The sequence below is a fragment of the Bos mutus genome, chromosome 12 (assembly GCF_027580195.1).
Source record: "Bos mutus isolate GX-2022 chromosome 12, NWIPB_WYAK_1.1, whole genome shotgun sequence".
Classification (NCBI taxonomy): Eukaryota; Metazoa; Chordata; class Mammalia; order Artiodactyla; family Bovidae; genus Bos; species Bos mutus.
In genome coordinates, this window is record NC_091628.1 from 52,658,041 (window position 1) to 52,679,833 (window position 21,793).

General features: G+C 39.0%; 1 protein-coding gene and 1 non-coding gene across 17 annotated transcripts in view; one reads left to right on the plus strand and one right to left on the minus strand.

Moving 5' to 3' along the window:
* The window catches only part of SCEL (sciellin), a 126,888-nt gene that overhangs the window by 50,314 nt on the left and 54,781 nt on the right, over window positions 1-21,793 (plus strand). For 12 of the 16 annotated variants that reach the window (XM_070380635.1, XM_070380633.1, XM_070380634.1 and 9 more), the window contains 10 exons: window positions 4,137-4,217; window positions 6,820-6,885; window positions 9,089-9,148; window positions 13,002-13,046; window positions 14,744-14,803; window positions 15,105-15,164; window positions 17,100-17,159; window positions 17,791-17,850; window positions 18,225-18,284; window positions 19,958-20,017. In XM_070380635.1, coding sequence (XP_070236736.1) covers window positions 4,137-4,217; window positions 6,820-6,885; window positions 9,089-9,148; window positions 13,002-13,046; window positions 14,744-14,803; window positions 15,105-15,164; window positions 17,100-17,159; window positions 17,791-17,850; window positions 18,225-18,284; window positions 19,958-20,017 — 612 coding nt within the window. The remainder of the gene's footprint in view (window positions 1-4,136; window positions 4,218-6,819; window positions 6,886-9,088; window positions 9,149-13,001; window positions 13,047-14,743; window positions 14,804-15,104; window positions 15,165-17,099; window positions 17,160-17,790; window positions 17,851-18,224; window positions 18,285-19,957; window positions 20,018-21,793) is intronic. The other 4 variants (XM_070380622.1, XM_070380623.1, XM_070380620.1 and 1 more) reach the window with 4 other exon arrangements.
* TRNAR-CCU (transfer RNA arginine (anticodon CCU)) lies at window positions 17,529-17,601 on the minus strand. The gene has a single exon. It is a non-coding gene; the product is annotated as a tRNA-Arg (tRNA).

Sequence of the window (21,793 nt, forward strand, 5' to 3'; positions counted from 1 at the left end):
TCCCATGCACTGTGCGGTCTGGAGGAAGAGGAGGGATCCTGTTTGCTCCTTATTTCTAATTTCTATTTCTCCCTCCTCCCTAAAACTCCCTGTCCTCCTTGAAGCCATTCCCTTGTGAGCATCTCTCCTTCCCTGGAGTCATCTCAAGGTCTCTGAGTCACTCACCCTCACTCTGTGGGGACTTCAGCACTTGGCTCACTGTTTCCCCACACTCCTCCCATCGTAATGCCTGAAAGTGAAAGTGAAAGTCACTCCGTTGTGTCCGACTCTTTGTAACCCCATGGACTGTATACTCCTCGAAATTCTCTAGGCCAGAATCTTGGAGTGGGTAACCTTTCCCTTCTCCAGGGGATCTTCCCAACCCAAGGATCGAACCCAGGACTCCCACACTGCAGGTGGATTCTTTACCAGCTGAGCCACAAGGGAAGCCCAAGAATACTGGAGTGGGTAGCCTATCGCTTCTCCAGTGGATCTTCCCAACCCAGGAACCGAACCAGCATGTCCTGCATTGCAGATGGATTCTTTACCAACTGAGCTATCAGGGAAGCCCTCATAAAGCATGGTCCTTCCCAAATTCGTGTAATGGATCCTTCCCATCCTAGACTTTCACTTTCTTGATCTCCTCTCCAATGATCTTGTCCATTGCCCTACCCCAGCCACCCACAGATTTTTCCCTTGTAAGAGTGAAAAAGTTGGCTTAAAGCTCAACATTCAGAAAACGAAGATCATGGCATCCGGTCCCATCACTTCATGGGAAATAGATGGGGAAACAGTGGAAACAGTGTCAGACTTTATTTTGGGGGGCTCCAAAATCACTGAAGATGGTGACTGCAGCCATGAAATTAAAAGACACTTACTCCTTGGAAGGAAAGTTATGACCAACCTAGATAGCATATTCAAAAGCAGAGACATTACTTTACCAACAAAGGTTCATCTAGTCAAGGCTATGGTTTTTCCTGTGGTCATGTATGGATGTGAGAGTTGGACTGTGAAGAAGGCTGAGCGCCGAAGAGTTGATGCTTTTGAACTGTGGTGTTGGAGAAGACTCTTGAGAGTCCCTTGGACTGCAAGGAGATCCAACCAGTTCATTCTAAAGGAGTCAGCCCTGGGATTTCTTTGGAAGGACTGATGCTAAAGCTGAAACTCCAGTACTTTGGCCACCTCATGCGAAGAGTTGACTAGCTGAAACTCCAGTACTTTGGCCACCTCATGCGAAGAGTTGACTCATTGAAAAAGACTCTGATGCTGGGAGGGATTGGGGGCAGGAGGACAAGGGGACGACAGAGGATGAGATGGCTGGATGGTATCACTGACTCAATGGATGTGAGTCTGAGTGAACTCCGGGAGTTGGTGATGGACAGGGAGGCCTGGCGTGCTGCGATTCATGGGGTTGCAAAGAGTCGGACACGACTGAGCGACTGATCTGATCTGATCTGAAGAAACCATATACACTTCAAAACTTCAAAGTTTTCCTTTTTCTGGCTTCCATTTTCCATCTACTCACTTTCTATCTACACTTTCTGGTTCAGTCCCTCCAGTCCTCTGATGCCAGAAGTTTCCCAGTCCCACAACCACCAGTCCATTGGTTCTATCGTCTTTCCACAGCCCTTCTCCCCTCACATCCTCACTTCCCTCCATGTCCATCTCAGCTCCCACAGTCCTTCACTGTAATCACCTCCTCACATACCCCTTCTCCTCCCTTGTCATCAGTCTTTATTACACTCTATTGGCTGAATTAGAAGCTTCCTTAAATCCACTCTCTGTTCAATCTGTTCCTGCCCCTGAAGTACTGAGCGTGGCAAAAGAAAGCAATGGCTATTGGCCTTATTTTAGTTCCATGAGCACTGACTTCAGCAGAGCCATTGGTGTTGCCCAAAGAGTCCTTGAGAGGCAGCATCATGGGGGATGGTTTATGGAGACAGACTTCTTGGTTTGGATCTTGCACTCTGCCCCTTACCAGCTGTATCATCACAGGGTATTTATTTTCACTTTCTGTGCCTCCATCTTTTCATCTATAAAATAGGAAGAAGTAGAATACTTATCTCTGGGATTGAAGGGAGGATTCAATGAGCTCGCTCTCTGTGCTTCCAAGACCAACCTTCCTGCATGTGCCCTCAGTCTCCTTACTTCCCATGTCTAAGCATTTTCTGCTCACTCTCCCGCACCATCAAATTTGCCATCTTACCTGGATCATTCCATCATCATATCTACATACTCTCATACGCTTCATTGACCTACCAACCTTCAGGTAGCTTCCCAATTTTCTCTTCCCTCTTCACTGCAAAGTGCCTCAAAAGAAATCTCTACGTCTATCCCTCCGCCTCCCATTTTCTTTGAGATCCACTCCTAGAAGTTTGTTTTTTTTTTTTTTTCCACTACTGCTCCATCAAAACTGCCTTCGTCAGGTTTATCAATGACCCCTATATTGCCAACACCATGGTAACTCTTCACCCCAGTTTTATTTGACCTGTCAAATGTCTTGCATTTGGCAAGGCTAGTTACTCCTTCTGGAAACACTTGTCTCACTTGACTTCCTGGCACCACACCCTTGTATTTCTCTTCTTTTCTCTTTGGCTGCTTCTCTTCAGATTCCTTTGCTATTTCTTCCCCATATTCTTGATGTCTAAATATTGCTGGGATCAGGGGTTCCACCCTTGGCCCTCTTCCTTCTCTACTTAGGCTGACTTCCTGGGTGGTCTCATCCAGTTTCAAGTGTTAGATGCCATCTCAAAGTTGGTGATACTCTGTCTCCAACATCCTCATGGTTCAGTTTATTACTTCCTTCAGGTCTTGGCTTATATTTCACCTCACATGCAGGTGTTCCCACACCATCACTATATTCTCTCACTGTTTTATTTTCTTCTTAGTACTTTTCTTCATCTGCCATTTATTTATTTGTGTATAGAAAACCTTCTGAAAACAGGGAAATTATCCACTTTGTAGAGTGCTTCATGCATAGAAAGCTACCAATAAGTGTCTTAAATAAAAGCATGATTTCATTCAGTCCCAACAACACCCCCACAGTGCTGTTGGAAAGGTTACTACAAATGAGGAAATGGAATAATTTAGGCCCTTGTCACACAGCTGGCAATTCAGGCAGCCCAACTCCAGAGCCTACATGCTCCCTAGTGCACTGCAGAAGCCAGAGAGGTACAGAGTCGAGATCACAGGGTATTTCTATGGAATTTATCTCGAGGGTTATGGCGAACTACTTGTGTAGGAGTTTGGGGGTAGGGAAGTGACATGCCCTGGGTAAAGTGCTGTGTGTGTGCATGATAAATCACTTCAGTTGTGTCTGACTGTTTGTGACCCTATGGACTGTAGTCTGCCAAGCTCCTCTGTGGGACATGGGATTCTCCAGGCAAGAATACTGGAGGGGATAACCATGCCCTCTTCCAAGGGATTTTCCCAACCCAGGGATCAAACCCATGTCTCCTGCATCTCCTGCATTGCACGTGGATTCTTTACCACTGAGCCACCAGGGAAACCCAAGTAAAGGGCTGACTCCATCCCAAACATGCCCATAATTGCCTGCTTCAGTTCCTGGGCAATCAAATCATGCCATTTCAGAGGCTGTCTTGGTGCTTTGTTGGAAAGTTTAGGCTGACAGTGTTTATAAGCTCTGCCAGCATCAAACTGGCCTGTGCTGTCAATGTTTAAGGTGGATTTAGTTAAGAGCTTCAAATCAACTTCATCTTAATGTCTATGGAATTGAAAACCTTTCTTGCTGTTTCCATAGCAGCTTGATAGTTGACATAATTCCTAAAGAAGCTTATATATTAATTTAGCTCAGGAACCATTTAGTCTGTTCATGTGCTGCTGACCCAAAATATCACAACTTGAGTGAGACAGTCTAGTAAATTACTAAGCTGTTTAAAGTACACATAATGTTTCAAGCTATAGTTGGGGAGGACAGGGTTTCCAAAAATCTGATTAAATGAAGTCTCCTATAATTTACAGATTTGACTTCTTTAAAGTTTAGAACTCCAAACATCCTAGCCTTTCCAGTAGCTCATACAGGAGGCTTGTAAGACGCACGAGATATTTCCACATAGACAATAAACGCATTTGGTGAATAGATGTTAAAATTTACCTGGTTTCCATGGTGAAATGAACTGCTGTTTTCTGTTCTAAAGGGAACCAACTGTTCACCCTCCGATACCTCCAAAGCCCAGTTCCACTGTTTCATCTCCTAACCAGCCGAAGCAAGATAATAGGTAAGACCTAGCATTCCAGAATTTCTGGCAAAATGAAGTTTAAAGGAAATGACACCATATGAATTGTGACTTATGCAAAGCATGGGTATGTTTTTTGTGCAGGGTCACTGCAGAAGCACTTGGAAAGCTGCTCTAATTCCATTTGCCCACACAAATGTGTATTTATGTTTGCCTCTGGGGTCGCTGAGGGTAGGACACAACTGAGTGACTTCACTTTCACTTTTCACTTTCATGCATTGGAGAAGGAAATGGCAACCCACTCCAGTATTCTTGCCTGGAGAATCCCAGGGAAGGGGGAGCCTGGTGGGCTGCCCTCTATGGGGTTGCACAGTGTCGGACACGACTGAAGTGACATAGCAGCAGCAGCTGGATACTTATGGCTGCTACCTGTCCTGTGGAAACAGACTTTCAAGATAGAAACTGAGCAATAGTCACGCCCAGGAGATATTCATACTCAGGTGTCCTCTACTTTATGTATTGGGAACCAATATGTCAGGAAGCCTCTCTCCCTGTATATAAATATATATGTATATATGTGTGGCAGTGGAGGTTTAGTCACTCACTTGTTCCAACTCTCTGTGACCCCAAGGATAGTAACCCGCCAGGCTCCTCTGTCCATGGGATTTCCCAGGCAAGAAAACTGTGCAGGTTGCCGTTTCCTTCCCCAGGGGATCTTTCTGACCCAGGGATCAAACCCATGTCTCCTGCATTGAAGGTGGATTCTTCACCACTAAGCCACCAATGAAGCCCATTTATTGATATATATATGTATTGCTTATATATTGATATGTATATATATTGCAAAGAGTTGGATATGACTTAGCTATTGAATGACAGCAACAAGAACAAATATGTGTATAATATATATGTATATATTTATATACAAACACACACACACGTGTATATATATATATCTTAACTAGTTAAGATTCCCATTAAGAGCTACATTTTCTAACAAAAGATGTTCTTAAAACTTTGTGTTACTGTTCAAACCCTCCCTTACGTTAGAAAATACCTCTGGGTAGTTCTTTAGTCTTACTGAGACATTTGTAACTTATTTAAAAGCTACAACAAATTTTGAAAAATATTATAATTACCTTGCCTCCAAATCAAGGGAAAAAAAAGACAGACTTGCTTTTTCATTTTGAAACTCCAGTGCTCTCTAATTAATATTTAGCAACAAATACTTAGAGACTAATTTGGAGATCTGAGCACCTCCCCATGTGTTGCTGTTAAACAGTTTACTAATCTCAAGCTATTTTCCAAGACTCACACAGCACATTTCCACTATTGTTGAGAGATTTTTAAAATGGTGTCTCAGTGAAGACTGAATACATTAGATTTGCTTGATGGCCTGCCTTTGATTCTTTTGTATTTTTACTTTTTGATGGTGATTTTTTTGACAACATGTAGGACTATTGGAAAACTGTTCTTCATTAAGAGGATAACTTTGCCCAGAAAATGCTGATTGCGTGACAGGGCTATGTAGCTTTAGGCATTCAACTTAATGTGTTAAAAACTCAGGTCTGAATTTCTATTCACTGAAATGTCACAGGATCTTTGAAATTTTGTCCTTAGGAAGAGAGGATAATATTTTTTAATGTTAAAAAAATTCTTCTTCATTGAATTAATGAAAAATATAGGCCAGATTTATGATGTCTAATCTGTGCAATGGTTATAATTATACACTTGAAAATAACTTTTCAGGCTTTCTATCTTATATTATTTTTCCTTTTACTTTGACAGTATTGAGCAATGTAATATTAATGTGAATTGGATTTTTCAGAGGGCTAAAAAAGTTGGTGTTAGTACCTCCTGAATTCAAAACCTTGGATTCTAGAGCAGTGAATTGAATAGATTCAAAAGAAGCTAAATTTCATCAGAACTGGTCTAATCTGTTTTTACTACTCTAATTTATTTCTTCCACAAATGATCCTAAATATAAAATGAGGACAACTTGCATGTTTTAAACCCTGATTACTTTAATCACAGCAAGATGATTTTAATGAAAGAATATGAAAGGGAAGTGTTTCCTATGTAATTAACACATGTCCTCAGGAGTACAAAAAATAGTTGAATTTAGTTTCTTGAGAACAAGCAAGAATGTGTAAGTAGGTCAATTAGATACTTAGAAAAAAAGCTGAGAAAAGCCTTATACCACAAATTGTTACAGAACCTAACACTGTAAAACTTAATTCTAACAACTCAGTGTGGTCATTCCCAATGTGGTGGGTGTGCTGGAAAAATGAAAGTGTTTACCATATTATCTGAGCAAACATATTTTTTGATAGTATTCAAATGGGTTGAGTCTTTGAGAAAAAGATGTTCCTGACACCTAACAAAACATGATTTTTACTACTTAAAAACTTTGTATCATTATTTAATAGAGATAAGTGTATTTATCTAATAAAGATAAGTGCTTTATTGATGACTGAAAACTAAAATAAATGAACATGAACATATTTAGAAGGTTATTTCCACAGTGCTCTTATTCCAGAAAGCACACTTTCATCTCTTTGAATGTAAATGTTTCATAAATTTAAATTTAACAGAGAAGTGTTTTCTTATCTAACAGACATTATCTTTAATTTGAAAAATATAGGCAGATATATCCAGCTAAACCAAGTGTACATACAGAAGCCAACAGATCTGCTGAAAGAAATATAAGGTACAATGATCTATCCTGATATCTCTATATCTATATCTATATAATTGTATAAATGATAAAGTATGCTTTATTAGAACACTGAAACATACATGAAATTAATAAAACAGACAAAATCAGTTTTCCATCTGACTTCAATAGTGGGTAATAAATATTTTTATATGTACTTAGATAATTTTATTCCTTTTATTGCTATTTCTAAATATTACATTAAGAACAACCAAAATTCCCTGAATGTGATAACAGAATAAGATCAAACCCCTTAAGACAGGAAAATCTCTCTTTATTCCTAACACTTGTCCCAGAGCCTATGACATAAGCTGATGTTGATGTGTAAGGGAATAGGTGGAAATACAGTCATCTGACTGAACGTCTACAAAACCTTTGCTTGGAATTGGCCGTATGATAAGGTCACTGAGCTTCTCCTGCACCATCAGTAAAAGGCTTACAAATTGTACTGATGCTTTTGAGTAAGATTTCCCCATGACAGTCCTGGTTTACGCCTATTGTCTTAAACATCCCATCTGGTTTAGTATTTGTTTTAGATGTATCTTTATTTATTTATTTGAAAAAATACTATTTTGAAATTAGTTTTTGAACAATGTTATTTTATAAGTCAACCAATATGATAAACCAGTTTGTTTTTTATGGTAAAAAACACAGCATTAATTTACCATCTTGTTCATGTGGGATAAGTCGCTTCAGTTGTGTCTAACTCTTTGCAACCCCATGGACTGTAGCCTTCCAGGTTCCTCTGTCCATGGGCTTCTCCAGGTAAGAATACTGGAGTGGGTTGCCATTCCCTTCTCCAGGGGATCTTCCCGACCCAGGTTATCAAACCCATGTCTCTTATGCCTACCTCCATTGGCAGGCAAGTTCTTTACCACTAGAGCCACCTGGGAAGCCCATCTTAATTTACCATCTTAACTATTATAATAAATCTTTATTTTAAACAATTTTTTAAACTGAAAACACTTTTAAAAGTGCAAAACTTTATGTATTTTTTTTCTTTATTATCCCCCGTGACTCTTAGACTTATGTCACGCAGATACCTTACCTTTTAGGAGAGTTAAAGGAGTTACCTACTGACTTAAGGTACAGTTGTATCTCAGCATTTTCTACAGTATGTCCTATGTGCCACAAGATATCAATGAATGTTCTGGGAAAGAGGCATTTAAAAGCCAACACATTTAGGAAACACAGGAGAATAGATTTCTCTATCATGAATTTCCAGAGCCTTCAGTGTGCATATATGTACATTCCAAATCTCTAAAAGTCAGTTATGTTTCCTCAGTTCACTTGACTACAAAATTCTTTCTTCATGGAACTCTGTTAACTTTCTATACAGTATTGTTTATGAAACACAGGTCTTAATTCAGGTAAACCTAAAATTATTCCTTTTCATGACCTAGAGATGTAAGTCCATTACATGTCAGGTGATTCCACATACCCTACAGTTTTAAATGTACTTTCTTTCCCTTTGGAAGACTAAGAAGATAGATACTTTCACTTCATATAAGGGGTTAATTGATCTTCTGAATATGTTGCTCAATGTTGCTTGAAAACTGCAAGTGTTAGTCACTCAGTCGTGCCCGACTCTTTGAGCCCCTGTGAGTGGTAGCCTGCCACGCTCTTCTGTCCATGGGATTCTCCAGGCAAGAATGCTGGAGCGGGTTGCCATTCCCTTCTCCAGGGGATCTTCCCAACCCAGGGATCGAATCCAGGTCTCCTGCATTGGCATGTGGATTCTTTACCATCTAAGCCACCAGGGAAGCCCAAGGATATATGCTCAGTGCCATTATAATGTTATGTATAATGTATGCTCAGTGACATTATAATGATCTCTGGTTGATAGAAAAACTTCTAAACATACTCTGTGTTTACTTGTGCAGTTAAATGAATTTCCCCCCCATATCCTTTTTAAGTACGTAACTTGCACATAGCAGATACACGTCTTTAGGAGAAACTGTAATTATTTCAGTGAGCACTAGGTGGCAGAGGCGATGCCCCAGTGGAGTGACTGGCGTGCACGTGTGCCCTTGTGTGAGTGCTGTGAGCTGATGTGATAGGCTATTGTTACTCAGTTAAAGTCAGTAATTTCTGATAACGTATGGACTTTTGCTTTCTTCACTGAACACAGTTACTTTAGTTCCTTTAAGCATAGCTCAGTTGTCATTGACATGAGTTTATTTTTCATTGTTTGAAGGAGTCAGGATCTGGAGAACATTGTCAAAGTGGCCACTTCGCTTCAGAAAACTAACAAGGGGTGAGCGCTCAAGAGGTTTTGAACTTGCATTTTTCTTCTCTCTCTGTTTCAAAAATGCTTAGCCAGTACCTTTAAATCTTCCAAATATTAACGAAAGCCTGATGCTGCTTATTATATATAATTTGAAGGAAGAAAGAGTCACTCTCTAGATTAGTGTTCCTGAGAAACGGGTAATACTGACACGGACGGACACTCTTCTTTCTCCGCTTTCTCTTCTGTGGAGTGATGCTCATGGTGCTGACCTTGCTCCAAACCCCCAGTCCTGTACGTATGTTCTGACCCGGGTCTGTGCTTGTCCATCTCCCCAGCACCCCCATATAGAATGCCCCAGGTTATTTTCAACTTCCTCCCCAAATGTGGTATTTCCTGCCTTCTCTGTGTTCTTTCATTCAGGCAAGCCCACCTTTCTGGAATCATTTTTGATTCTTCCATCTTGACCCCTCTATGTAGTATCAGGCATGTGTGGATTAAATGTCTAAAGTGCCCTGCACACACCCATGGTCTCACCCAGTTCAAACCCTCATTGGTTCCATCACAGGTTATCAGAGTAGCTATTCAGACTGACTGACATTCCTCCAGTCTCTTCTCCCACTAGACCATTACTACCATCACTGCTGGAATTTTCTTTCTATGATTCTGCTTGAAAAATCACTCCACGTGGCTCCCCATGGCCTAGTCAATTGCATATAACTTCATGTAACGCCTTTGTTAACCTGGTTCTGACCTAACATTCCTTAGCAATTTTGGACTTCACCAGTTCCATTTATCCTACATTCAATACCAAATTAAACCACTTCCTTTCTGAAGTTTCCAGAGCCTCTGCCTTTGTCTATACCATTCTATTCATGACGCCTTTTCCAGCCTCAAGGCCACCGTATCAATACATTCAAGTTCTACCCATTTTTCAAGATCCAGATCAGATACCAACGCCTCTGTGAGGTCTTTTCCAAGTGAGTGACCCAGTGAGATGTGACTTCTGCCTCCTTAAGCGATTAGAGTCCTAGTATTCAAGTTACATAACAGCTAATCATATTTAGTATTGTTTTGTGGTATTTATGTAAATGTCTCATCTTCTTTGTTATCTCTTTAATCTCCTAGAGCAGATATTTTGTCTTTCTCACCATCTGTCATCTGCAAAGTCTAACGCAATGCTTTGTGCAAAGCAGAAGTGTTTATATAGTGGATAATGGTAAGACAATGCTGAGCAGTGAGAAAACCTTGGGTATAAACATTCCGTGGTTTAATCCCATGCCTACAGAATTTTTTTCCTTGTTCAGTGGAAGTTAGCAGTGCTAAGAGGGTTGTTAGGATTGCCAGCTCAAAGACCTGAGAAGGAGTCACAGAAGTGATGGTGAGCTCTTCTCTGCAGCTCATGGACACAGTCTAAATTTGGACAGAGACAGTGGAAAGTATCCTAAAATTTTTATTTTCATTTCTTCCGTTGTCTAAGTGTCTAGATTTCTCATTTTTTAATTTATTTTTGTTTGAGGAATATTTTTATGGGGATTGAACAGTGTTTTGGACTGGATAATTTTTGACAGCTGTTTAAGGGAGAGATAGGTGAGTGATGCCGAAGGGCAATTACGGTTTGGCACCAGTCAAACAAAAACAGTGAGAGCTTCAGTTGAATTAGCTTTCCTGTCCCCTCTTCCTCACCAGGATACACAAATTCCACAGCCAGACACATTATTCACAGGGAGAAGCTGCTACTTTGACGGGGACCGGGGGAAATGTCTGATGCTCTGGGCTATATGTAGGGACTCGATATAGCTTTTATGTTTATCTGAGTTGCTTTGTAATACTCCTTTGGGAAATGGACTATTACTCCTATCTGACTAAGAGCATTTAATTTATTGCAAATGCAGTGGTGAAACTTAATATCCAAGCTTTCATCAACTTGATGCCATTTTTAAAGCCCAGCTTCTTCATTCACAATGCAGTCCACATTTTACTTAATTTCCCACAGAGTGTCTTTTCATGATCTATGCTAATTTTCTTGTGGAACCCCAAATCCTGATAATCTCATCATTGTGACTCACCAGTCAGAAAGGTTTGGAGCGAAAATGTATAGAGCTTGCTCTTTCCCTAGGGGACGTGGAACAGATTTGTAGCCTCAGAGTTGGAAGGTAGAATTTCAAATAAGAGATGACAATATAGTGTTGTGTTAGGGTCTGGGTAACATTTGTCCCATGCAAGGATAGAACATTAATCCATTTTTTGTCAGGATTAGCAACTTTCACATTTCTATATTTATTCTCAGCCTTTGGCTCTACCAATGAATACGCAATATTGCTTGAAAGGATTCATCTCTGTGATGGCCGTTGATTGAATACGTTTTTCAGGTCCCTGAGAGGACCATGCCAGTAACTATTCTGGTGATCTGCTGTACCAGGCATCTCTAAGCACATTAGTGACTCAGTGACCTCTCGAGAGCTGAGCCAAAGTCTTGGTGCCTCTAAATTCAGTTTAAAAAATAAATATGGCAAGCATTTAAAAAATGAAAACATTAATATTGCCTGGGTACTGTTTACTATAATTGCCAAAATTAATTGAGAGTTTATGACATGCTAGGCATCACGCTGATCACTTTCTATTCATTAACTTATTGGTTCTTTTCTGAGGTGGGGACGATTAGTATTCTTACTTTGCAACTGAAAAAACTGAGAGAGCAAGAGGTTAGACAACTCACCCAGAGTCACCAAGTAATAAGCAGTAAAGCCTGGATTGGAATCCAAGTATCCCTGACTTGGGAACCTGAATGTCTAACTACCTACTTCCTTGGCCTCCTGGTCTACACCAGTGATGACTCAAGAAGAAAGAGGAACATTGAGAAAGTGTGGAAAATGTGTGGTTTTAGAGCAGGAAGAAGAGAGAACCAAGATTTATGAACTGGAAAACTGGATGAGGAAGGCAAGAGAAATGAGGGTAAAGCGGGTAGATAGAAGGGATGAGGGGAGGAGGTTCTGTGAGGAGCAAACAGGAAGGAAAATCCACTCCAGTCACCTTCTTGGGGGAGAGGGCTGAGCTAAGGAATATTCCAGAACCCAGGGGTTTGGCTTAAACAGGTAGCTCCTGAAAAAGCAGCCAATAGACTTCACAGTCCTCAAATACAAAAGCAGGAGAGCAAATCTAGCTGACCTGGAATGAGGGAGAGTAGAATTCCAGAAAGAGACCAGACTTACTGATAAACAAGTATTTTCCAAAATTTTCTCTGTGCAAGCACATTATGCAAAGATAGAATCTATAATAAGTCAACATACCTATATTTTTTGATGCACTTTGACCTTGTATTAAGCATCTACTGTGTGAAAAACTCCGGATTAAGCACTGAAGAGGATCCAATATAAAACTGTTCTAAATTTTAAGTGGTGTGGGAGTGTGTGTATGTGTCTGTGTTTCTCTCTATGTACACTCACACTTATATATGTAGAAGCAAGGAGACAATTGTGTGACTATTACTGGGTTGGGCAAAAAGTTTGGTTAGTGAATAAGTTATTCAATAAAATTCTTGGTGAATCTGAAAAACATGTCTTATTTTTACTTAAAATTAAGCGAACTTTTTGGCCAACCTAATACATTACAAAGTATAGCAAGGTAAGTACCATAAAGGAGATATAAAAACCCAAAACACTGCAAAGCTTCCAAAAATGTAGGACTCTCTATTCACTAAAAGGACTGGGAAAGATTTGTTGCAGAAAGGTCTGTCTGAGGAGAGCTTTGGAAGATAGACATGTTTTTCATGGATGATGAAGGTGGGATATTTGTTGAACTTCAGAAAACTCAGAAACAGTTGTTTTAAGCTGAATCTGTCCCTGACTTTTACTGAATGGAGATATTCTTTCTCTTCCCAAAGTGAAGAATTGGATAATCTCATCAAAATGAACAAAAGTTTGAATAGGTAAGATCTTTTTTTTTTTTTTTTTGCTTTATTACTGAATTCCCTTTGGTGCTTTTCAGTAGTTTAGAGCATGAGGACCCATATACTGGGCTAGTCAAAAGTGTCCTACAAATCTTGGACAAAAAGCTTGCAGAAATCTTCATTTCATCATTGTTACAAATGGTTATTACAATTTAAAGGTACTAATATTAAACTGTCATTGATTTTCATACACCATTGTTTAGTAAAGCAGTTATAAAAATAAACACATTTATCTTCCTGAAATTCCATTATATTAGTATGTAAATAGTTTCGTTTGGTCACTGAATGCTTTTAGTTTAATCACTACAAAACCCACTAATTTTCTTAGTTAATATTACCTGCTTATTTTGAATCATTTGTAATTGCATAATTTACAGATCTTATTAATTGAAGCTTGAAGTGCAATTTTAGTTTTCTCTCTGTTACTTGGCCCACTAATGCACAAAATAAGTAGGTACCAGAGTGAAGGAGAAACAAAGCAAATATCAAATGAGTTCATAGATCTGATGATAAAGAGATGTGATTTTTCATGCCCTGTGTTGACAAAAATGATCTATTAATAAATGACTACCAAGGACTCACCTGGAAGGAAAGTTATGACCAACCTAGACAGCATATTAAAAAACAGAGACATTACTTTGACAACAAAGGCCCGTCTAGTCAAGGCTATGGTTTTTCCAGTGGTCATGTATGGATATGAGAATTGGACTATAAAGAAAGCTGACCACTGCAGAATTGATGCTTTTGAACTGTGGTGTTGGAGAAGACTCTTGAGAGTCCCTTGGACTGCAAGGAGATCCAACCAGTCCATCCTAAAGGAGATCAGTCCTGGGTGTTCATTGGAAGGACTGATGTTGAAGCTAAAACTCCAGTACTTTGGCCACCTGATGCGAAAAGCTGACTCATTTGAAAAGACCCTGATGCTGGGAAAGATTGAGGGCAGGAGGAGAAGGGGACAACAGATGATTAGATGATTGGATGGCGTCACCAACTCAATGGACATGGGTTTGGGTGGACTCCAGGAATTGGTGATGGACAGGGAGGCCTGGCGTGCTGTGGTTCATGGGGTTGCAAAGAGTCGGACACGACTGAGTGACTGAACTGAACTGAACCAATGACTCACTAGGATTTGCTGCTTTTCAGTTTGTTTTTTTTTTTTAATTTACAGAGAGAGGAGGTATTAGATCAGGAATCAGACTCCGCAGTCTGATGAGGCCAGGCGGGTAGAGATGCATGAAGGGAACTGGCTCTGAAACATGGAGGGAGTGCCTGTCTCAGATGCCTGAATGTTTCTCAGCTCCAATTGCAATGTGAGAATTTGAGCCCAGAGTTGCAGGACACTTTCAGGAGATTCTGAAACTCCAGGCGTCCACATGTCATGATCAGCTTTGTAAATATTGGCTCATACTATAACATTTCTTGAATGCAAACAATGGACTTATTACAGCTTGCAGCTCCCCAGTTTGTATCTTCTTTTCTTTTCTCCAAGGTCCACTGCAATTTAATATTTGAGTCTAGGAAAAAAATCTGTTTGGAATAAAGTGATTTCAGGAATTGTGGCTCATCTTTCCCAAACAACTTCTATTTCCTATCTCAGATATAAACTGATCTTTGCTTATATGAGTTAAGTATCCATCATTAATAGTGACAAGGTTTTTTACTCAATTCTTTTAAAGAAATCAAGGTCTCGATGGTCTCTTCAGAGCAAATCTTAAGTCAGAATTAATGGAGAAAAGGTAAGTGCATCTGTCTCTAACCTGAAAATATTATCTTCCAGATTGCTTGTTTTATTCTTTCAGACATTAGCTGGAAGGGAGTTATCTCCTCTGGCATAAAAATGTGCTAACAGATGGGGCGGTGCACTCAGTATTGTACATGTAGTTCAGACATAATTGCCCAGAAGGATTTCTGCTGCTCTATTCAGTAAGAGTAAATGAGCAATTCATGAAAATTTTTTACTGTATCTGACCTTTCAAGATAACATAATTTTTTTTTTCAATATGCAGTCTCTTATTTTAATTTCTTTGTGTTTTTTAGAGCCAAAAGCCTTGAAAATCTCATCTTTGTGAATACCCGGACAGATAAAGATGGCAAAGGGTAAGATCTGATTGAGACTCTTACAGCCTTTTTTGATTGATTTGTAAACTGTGTGCCATTTCCTGGGGGAGACCTTCTGCTCAAGACAAGAGTCAGACAGGCTGGTGGAACAGACCCTTGATCAGGGTCAGGAGATGGGGGGGCAGGTATCTTGGTGCTACCTCTGTCACTAGGATCAATCAGGGTGACCCTGGACAAGTGGCCTCTGTTTCCTCAATCCATAAAATGAAGGGTATGATCTAAATAGATGGTCTCCAAGTTCCCTCTTACATCTAAAAGTGAAAGAAATCAAACAGATCACTAGACGTAGTGGACAATAGGCTGGTTTATGGACTAAATATATTCACTATAAGACATTTTGATGCCAATTGTATAGCCCCTCACCCCTGAAGTCTTTACCAGGGACTAAAGCATTTTTCAATTGGAATGTTGATCAACTCACTTCATTTGTCTATCACTCAGATGCACTTGTAAACATCTCAAGGTCAAAAGCCATGCTTTTATTGACTTTGTATCATAAAAAGTGTTAATTAATGGTCAGTAACTGAACATTTAAAGAAGTTGACTTACAGTTCTAGACTGTCACTGATATACTAGAAAATGAATTACTACTGATATTATTTTTCATGTTGAAAAATATCAAACTTTTGACAGTTTCATTAAAGAAAATCCCAGAACAATCAAGAACTGCATAAGGCTAAAGATGTATGGGGTCTCCACTGCTTTTTCTCCAGATTGGCTATTTTTACCTTGTATTTGGTTAGTCATTAGATTTGCCTTCCTAACATGATGATTTCTATTGTCCTGGTTATCTTTAAAAACCATTAATCTCTGCCAATCTGTGCACAGGCAGATATTCCAGCTTTCCTGGTCAAGCTTGGAAGTATGCCTTCTTAACCCTCTCTAATATAGAGCACTTAACAAAATCTATATAGTAAAAATTGTTGACAATCACCACCTCCATTCAGACATCGAATACTTATTAACAACGTATTAGTATAGTATGAATCAGCAAGCATTATTATGGGTGATTTTTTTTTTAATAGAGAACAGATGAAGTGAGAAAACAGTCAATTCTCTATAAGTGGTTATATGAGTTTTCCATTAAAGTGGTGGAAATTAGGAAAAGGGAGATGAGTATCACAAATCAATCATTGTATGGGCTAGGGAAGAAGAAAAAAGGGAATGATTTGTGATCTGGGATAGCTTGATAGTGACTGGGCTTTGATGCAGAAAAGACAGCTCTCAATGGTGTAGTAGGGGGCAGGCATAGTTCCTTTTCCTTCTTCCCTCCTTCTTCTTTATACAGAAAGAAAACCTCAGATGTCAACAGTCTTATCACAGTGAAAGACAGAGACAGATGAAAATAACATTGAACAATCAGGGGATTTAGAAAGATTAGCTTTCATTTTCCCTGTTTTAAGCTATCAGCCTGTGAAAGTTTTATTGGTTGTGACCAACTCATATAAAGCACTGGAGTCATCATAGAGTTATTTCTACTTTTCCAAGGTTTCTTTTTATTAAAGATAACTTTTCTAAATCTTCAAAGTGTTTAGATTCAAAATGCTGATCCTCTGATTTCTACCCTTAATATGAATGATTTTCATGTTTAAGGCAGACAATAGCTCAACACGTGTATTAAAGTTAGCTTCCCACCAACCCACCCTCGAAGGATAAAGAAAGCAAAAGTTGAAATGTGGAAAGAACTTTTAAATTGAGTTAATCACGACTGAGTCATGGTTGGGCCCTCACTATAGGATAGTTAGCATGTCAGCATTTGGCATGAGAAGAGCTGCTTGAATTAAATATTTCTAAAGACTTCTGATGTTTTAGGTGCTGATAACATCTTACTCCTATTGTGAGAAATCTGCTGTTGAATTTTTCTCTTTCTCTCTTCACTGCTCTGCTCTCTCCACCCCCTCCAATGTTGTAAAGAAACCAAGGCCTTGGAAGTCTTATTAAAGTTAATCAAAGGGCTGACAAAATCAAGAAAGGGTAAGTAAAGCTTCTAACATGATGGGGCTCCCTTTTTTCATGCTAGCTTTTTACACCTCTTTAGAAATGGAGTGTTATGGTTTCCTCTGTCACAGATGAGCCGTTGTAGTTTGGGGTCTGTCAGAGAGAGGAAGTAAGGAATATGATGAATCCTGTTTCTATAAGACCACATGCTTGCGTTGCCCTAATGTGCAAGAAAGCCTGTTATTCTATATTTTCTTAAATAACTTAAAAATGAGACAAATTTTCTATTTAAATTGAGAAATATAAAGGACAAAAAAGCAAAGTGAGAAGTGTGTTGGTAAAGTTTTTTTTTTTTTTTAATTTTTTTGGTTGTCTTGGGTCTTAGCTGCGGCATGAGAGATCTAGTTCCCTGACCAGGGACTGAACCTGGGCCCCCTGCATTAGGAGTGTAGAATCTTAACCACTGGACCACCAGGGAAGTCCTGCTGAAGCTTTTTAAACTGTGGAAATTAATAAAGATAAGCTAAGGAAAAATTACATCACAATTTCTCCAGTCAGTTGGCCCTGGAAACATCTGACACCCTTTCAGGAATGTTCTTGTTTATATGGTTTTCAGAGAAAACTGAATGCAACCTAACTGATACAGGTTTTCATATTTTTCCCAAAGAAGCCAAGATCTCAAAGAGGTTATTAAAGCAAATGCCACGACAGATCAGACAAGCAGAGGGTGAGATCAGCTTTTATGTTTCCGAATCTTGGTTATTTTCCCCTGGGTTAGCTGTGTGATTTTCTCAGCCCATTGAAGGGGGACGTATCTTTGAGTCTGGCTCCTCTCCTCTGTGTCTGAACCCTATTGCCCCGAGCTTTACCCTGGAGAGTCTATAGAATGTTCTATCTTAATTTAAATTCACGTAGCCCAATAGAATCCTAGAGATTAAGTTAACTTTTTATTGATAGATATGTTTTATAACAAAAATTAATTTAATACTAGTATAATAATTTTCTCTGAAAGCTTGAATTAATCATAAATAATGTGGAATGTGTATATTAAAAAATACTATGGGAATACTTTGAAACTGATCTAATTTTCTTTTTTTTAAGAAGTAAAGACCTTGATAGCATTATCAAAGTGAATCCCAAAGAAAGTGCAAACACCACTGGGTAAGACATACTAGTGTCTTTAAATCTGATTTCTGTAAGTGACAATAAAATAAAATGAGTTGACATTTTAATTTCAGAAACATGTTTTACTAGCATGGAATTGGATAATAATGAGGGGCTACATGACCTTTCACTGTCTGACTCTTTGCAACCCCATAGACTGTAGCCTGCCAGGCTGCTCTGTCCATGGGATTCTCCAGGGAAGAATACTGGAGTGGGTTGCCATTTCCTTCTCCAGGGGATCTTCCCAACTCAGAGAGTGAACCTGGGTCTCCTGCATTGCAGGAACATTCTTTACCATCTGAGCCACAGGGAAGCACAAAGATAAAATGATTTGGCACTTTAATTTCATAAACATGTTTTACTAGTATGGAATTGGATAAGAATGATGGGTCACATGACCTTTCCTCCTTGCTCCCCATAAGATTGCTTATTTTTGAAGAATTGTGCCAATGTTTGATAGGAAGTTGCCTTTTCTCCCAGATTTTGGTTTGGCGTTAGAGGTGAGTTATTGAATTGAATTCCTTTGTGTCTAAAGAAAGTGCAATCTTGACATTTTAAAAGTGAGTTTTTAAAATGGCAAAGGTAACCAAGAGTGAGGCTAGACTAAAATTCATGACAACAACTTCTCTACGGATGGTGTCTCAGAAGGCGATCTAAGGGAGGCACTGGGCGGTACACACTGTCGAGTAAGAGCCTCTCATCCTGGCCTTGCTCAGAGCTGGGCCCACAGGCAGCAGGGCCCAGTCACAGTACTTCTGCCAGCTCCTCCTGCCACCTTTGGATTCAGGCTGTGCCCTTTCTGATATTTCTCAGTGCCTTTTAATAGAGGAAACATGCATCTCCCCAAGAAGTGAGTCGTTTATTTTCCTACCATGTTAAGGCCTTTTTCTTGCTCTTATAATTTACCATAATCTAATTATGGGCTTCCCTGTTGGCTCAGATGGTAAAGAATATACCTGCAATGCAGGAGACTTGGGTTCAATCCTTGGGTTTGGAAGATCCCCTGGAAAAGGGAATGGCTACCCACTCCAGCATTCTTGCCTGGAGAATCCCATGGACAGAAGAGTCTATTGGGCTGCAGTCCATTGGGTTACAAAGAGTTGGACGTGACTGAGCAACTAACACACACACACAATTTAATTATATTCTAAAAGGCTTGATTTGGGGGAGTGGTTGCATTTATATGAAGATATCTATTTTTATTATTTTAATACTGTAAAACTATTATTTATATTATTACTGTCATCTAAAAATAAAACAGGCAATTATATCTGATTTATTAGATGGAAATTTACATTATATCTGGATCCAGTATAGAACTTTATCTATTAATAGCTTATGTTACTTCAGTGCCATCCATCTGGGATATTCAAACAAGATATATCTGAGGGCAAAGTTGATTTTGTTAAATAGTAAGTCATTTAATGTATACATACACATTTTGAGAATAAAACAGAAACATGCTAAGTTTCTTGTTGATAAATTAAGAAACTTAAATGGTTTTTAGCTCAGGATGTGAGAAAAGAGTTTTAATTTGCATTTAGAGCTTTAAAAATTACATTGATAGAGAATGTGTATATTTTATCACTTCTTAATTTTTCCAATCATTGTTCACTTGATTAGTGTTTTATTTTAATGACATTCATTAAAACTCATTTCCTTACTCAAAGGAAGCAAGACCTCAATGGGCTTATTAAAGTAAACCCTGAAACACATAAAAATATTAAGAGGTAAGTAATTTAAAGCTTTTCATTTCTCCTTTGACATTTATAAACTTACTGGAATTCTGAGTACTTGCATTCAGGAGAGCAAATTGGAATTCAAACCAAACTGAACTATTTTTTCCCAAATACATCATATTAAGCAATTCTGTATGACTGATACACAGAAGTGACCTCTTGCATTTTATTCTCAGGTGACATCTGCTATAAGGTAGATTTTGAGAAATTTAATGGGAACTTGACTACCTTATCTAGTATTTATTTCTTTGTGTGTATGTGTGTGTGTGAGGATGTATGTGTATGTACAGTGTAAATAGTAGTGTCATATGTACACACTCTATATTTAGAATGGATAACCAACAAGGGCCTACTGTATACCACAGGGAACTCTGCTCCATGTTATGTGGCAGCCTGGGTGGGAGAGAAGGTTGAGGAAGAAGGGATACATGTATATATATGTTGACTCCTTTTGCTGTCTACCTGAAACTATCACAACATTGTTAATTGGCTATATTCCAATATAAAATAAATCAAAAGTTTTAAAAAATATACTTTAAGTTAATTTTATTTATTAAAGATATAAAAAACTGTGTTATATGTAAATGTATGTGTGCATATATAAGTGTGTTGATATGTGTATGAGTGTGTATTAATCAGGATTCTCCAGAGAAACAAAACAGTAGAATATACAGTAGAAATACAGTAGGGTATACAGGTAGAAAGGGAGATTTATTATAAGGAATTAGCACATACCCTTATGGATGCTGAGAGTTCCCAAGATCTATTGTTGGCAAGCTAGAGACCCAACCAGTTGTGTAGTTCCAATTCCAGTTTGAAGGCCTTAGACTAGGAGAGCCCATGTTTAAGCTTCAGTTCAAGGGCAAGAGAAGAGCAATGTTTCAGGTCCAGCACTCAGGCAGGCAAAGTCTCCTCTTACCTCAGCCTTTTTGTTCTATTCAGTCTTTCAACTGAATAGCCATGGCCCACCCATGTTGGGGATGGCCATCTGCTTTACTCAGTCTACAGATTCAGATGTTAAGCTCATCCCCAAACTCCCCCACAGCATACCTGGAATAATATTTGACCAAACATCTGGGCACCCTGTGGCCTGGTCAAGCTGACCTGTGAAATTAACCATCACAGTGTGGATATGAAAGTGAAAGTGTTAGTTGCTCAGCCATGTGACTCTCTGCAATCCCATGGACTGTAGCCCACCAGATTACTCTGTCCTTGGTCTAAACCACCAGGAAAGCCCATCGCAATGTGTATATTTATATATGTAAATAAATGTATATGTGTGTATGTAAGTAGTATGTGTGTATAAGTGTACGTGTATGAATGCATAGTGAATATAAATAAGTGTATTCTGTGGGTGTGTAAGTAGTGTGTGTGAATGTGTTTATGTACAGATCATGTATGTATGTATACTATATTTGTATGCAGTGTGTATATGTGTATGTTGTGTAATGTATGTTTAAAGATGAAGAGGTTAACAAAGTGTACTTTGTAAAAGACTTGCCCTACCCGTGAATTGCCAAGGAAATCTGGAAAGCTTATGTCCTCTTGCTTTTTTTTTATTTTTTAAAAGACAGATGGAACATATCTGAAACTGAGCTTGTTGTCATGTTGCTGAGAAGCATACCAAGTAATTCCATGTGGTTTCTTTTGAACCTCTTTCCATTCGTTCACTCAGTACATGATATTAGGAGTTGATTCTAAACTGTGGCACTAAAGCCTGCAGGCCCCGGCTGGCTGAAGCTGGTGTGCATCGTCAGGCCATCCTGT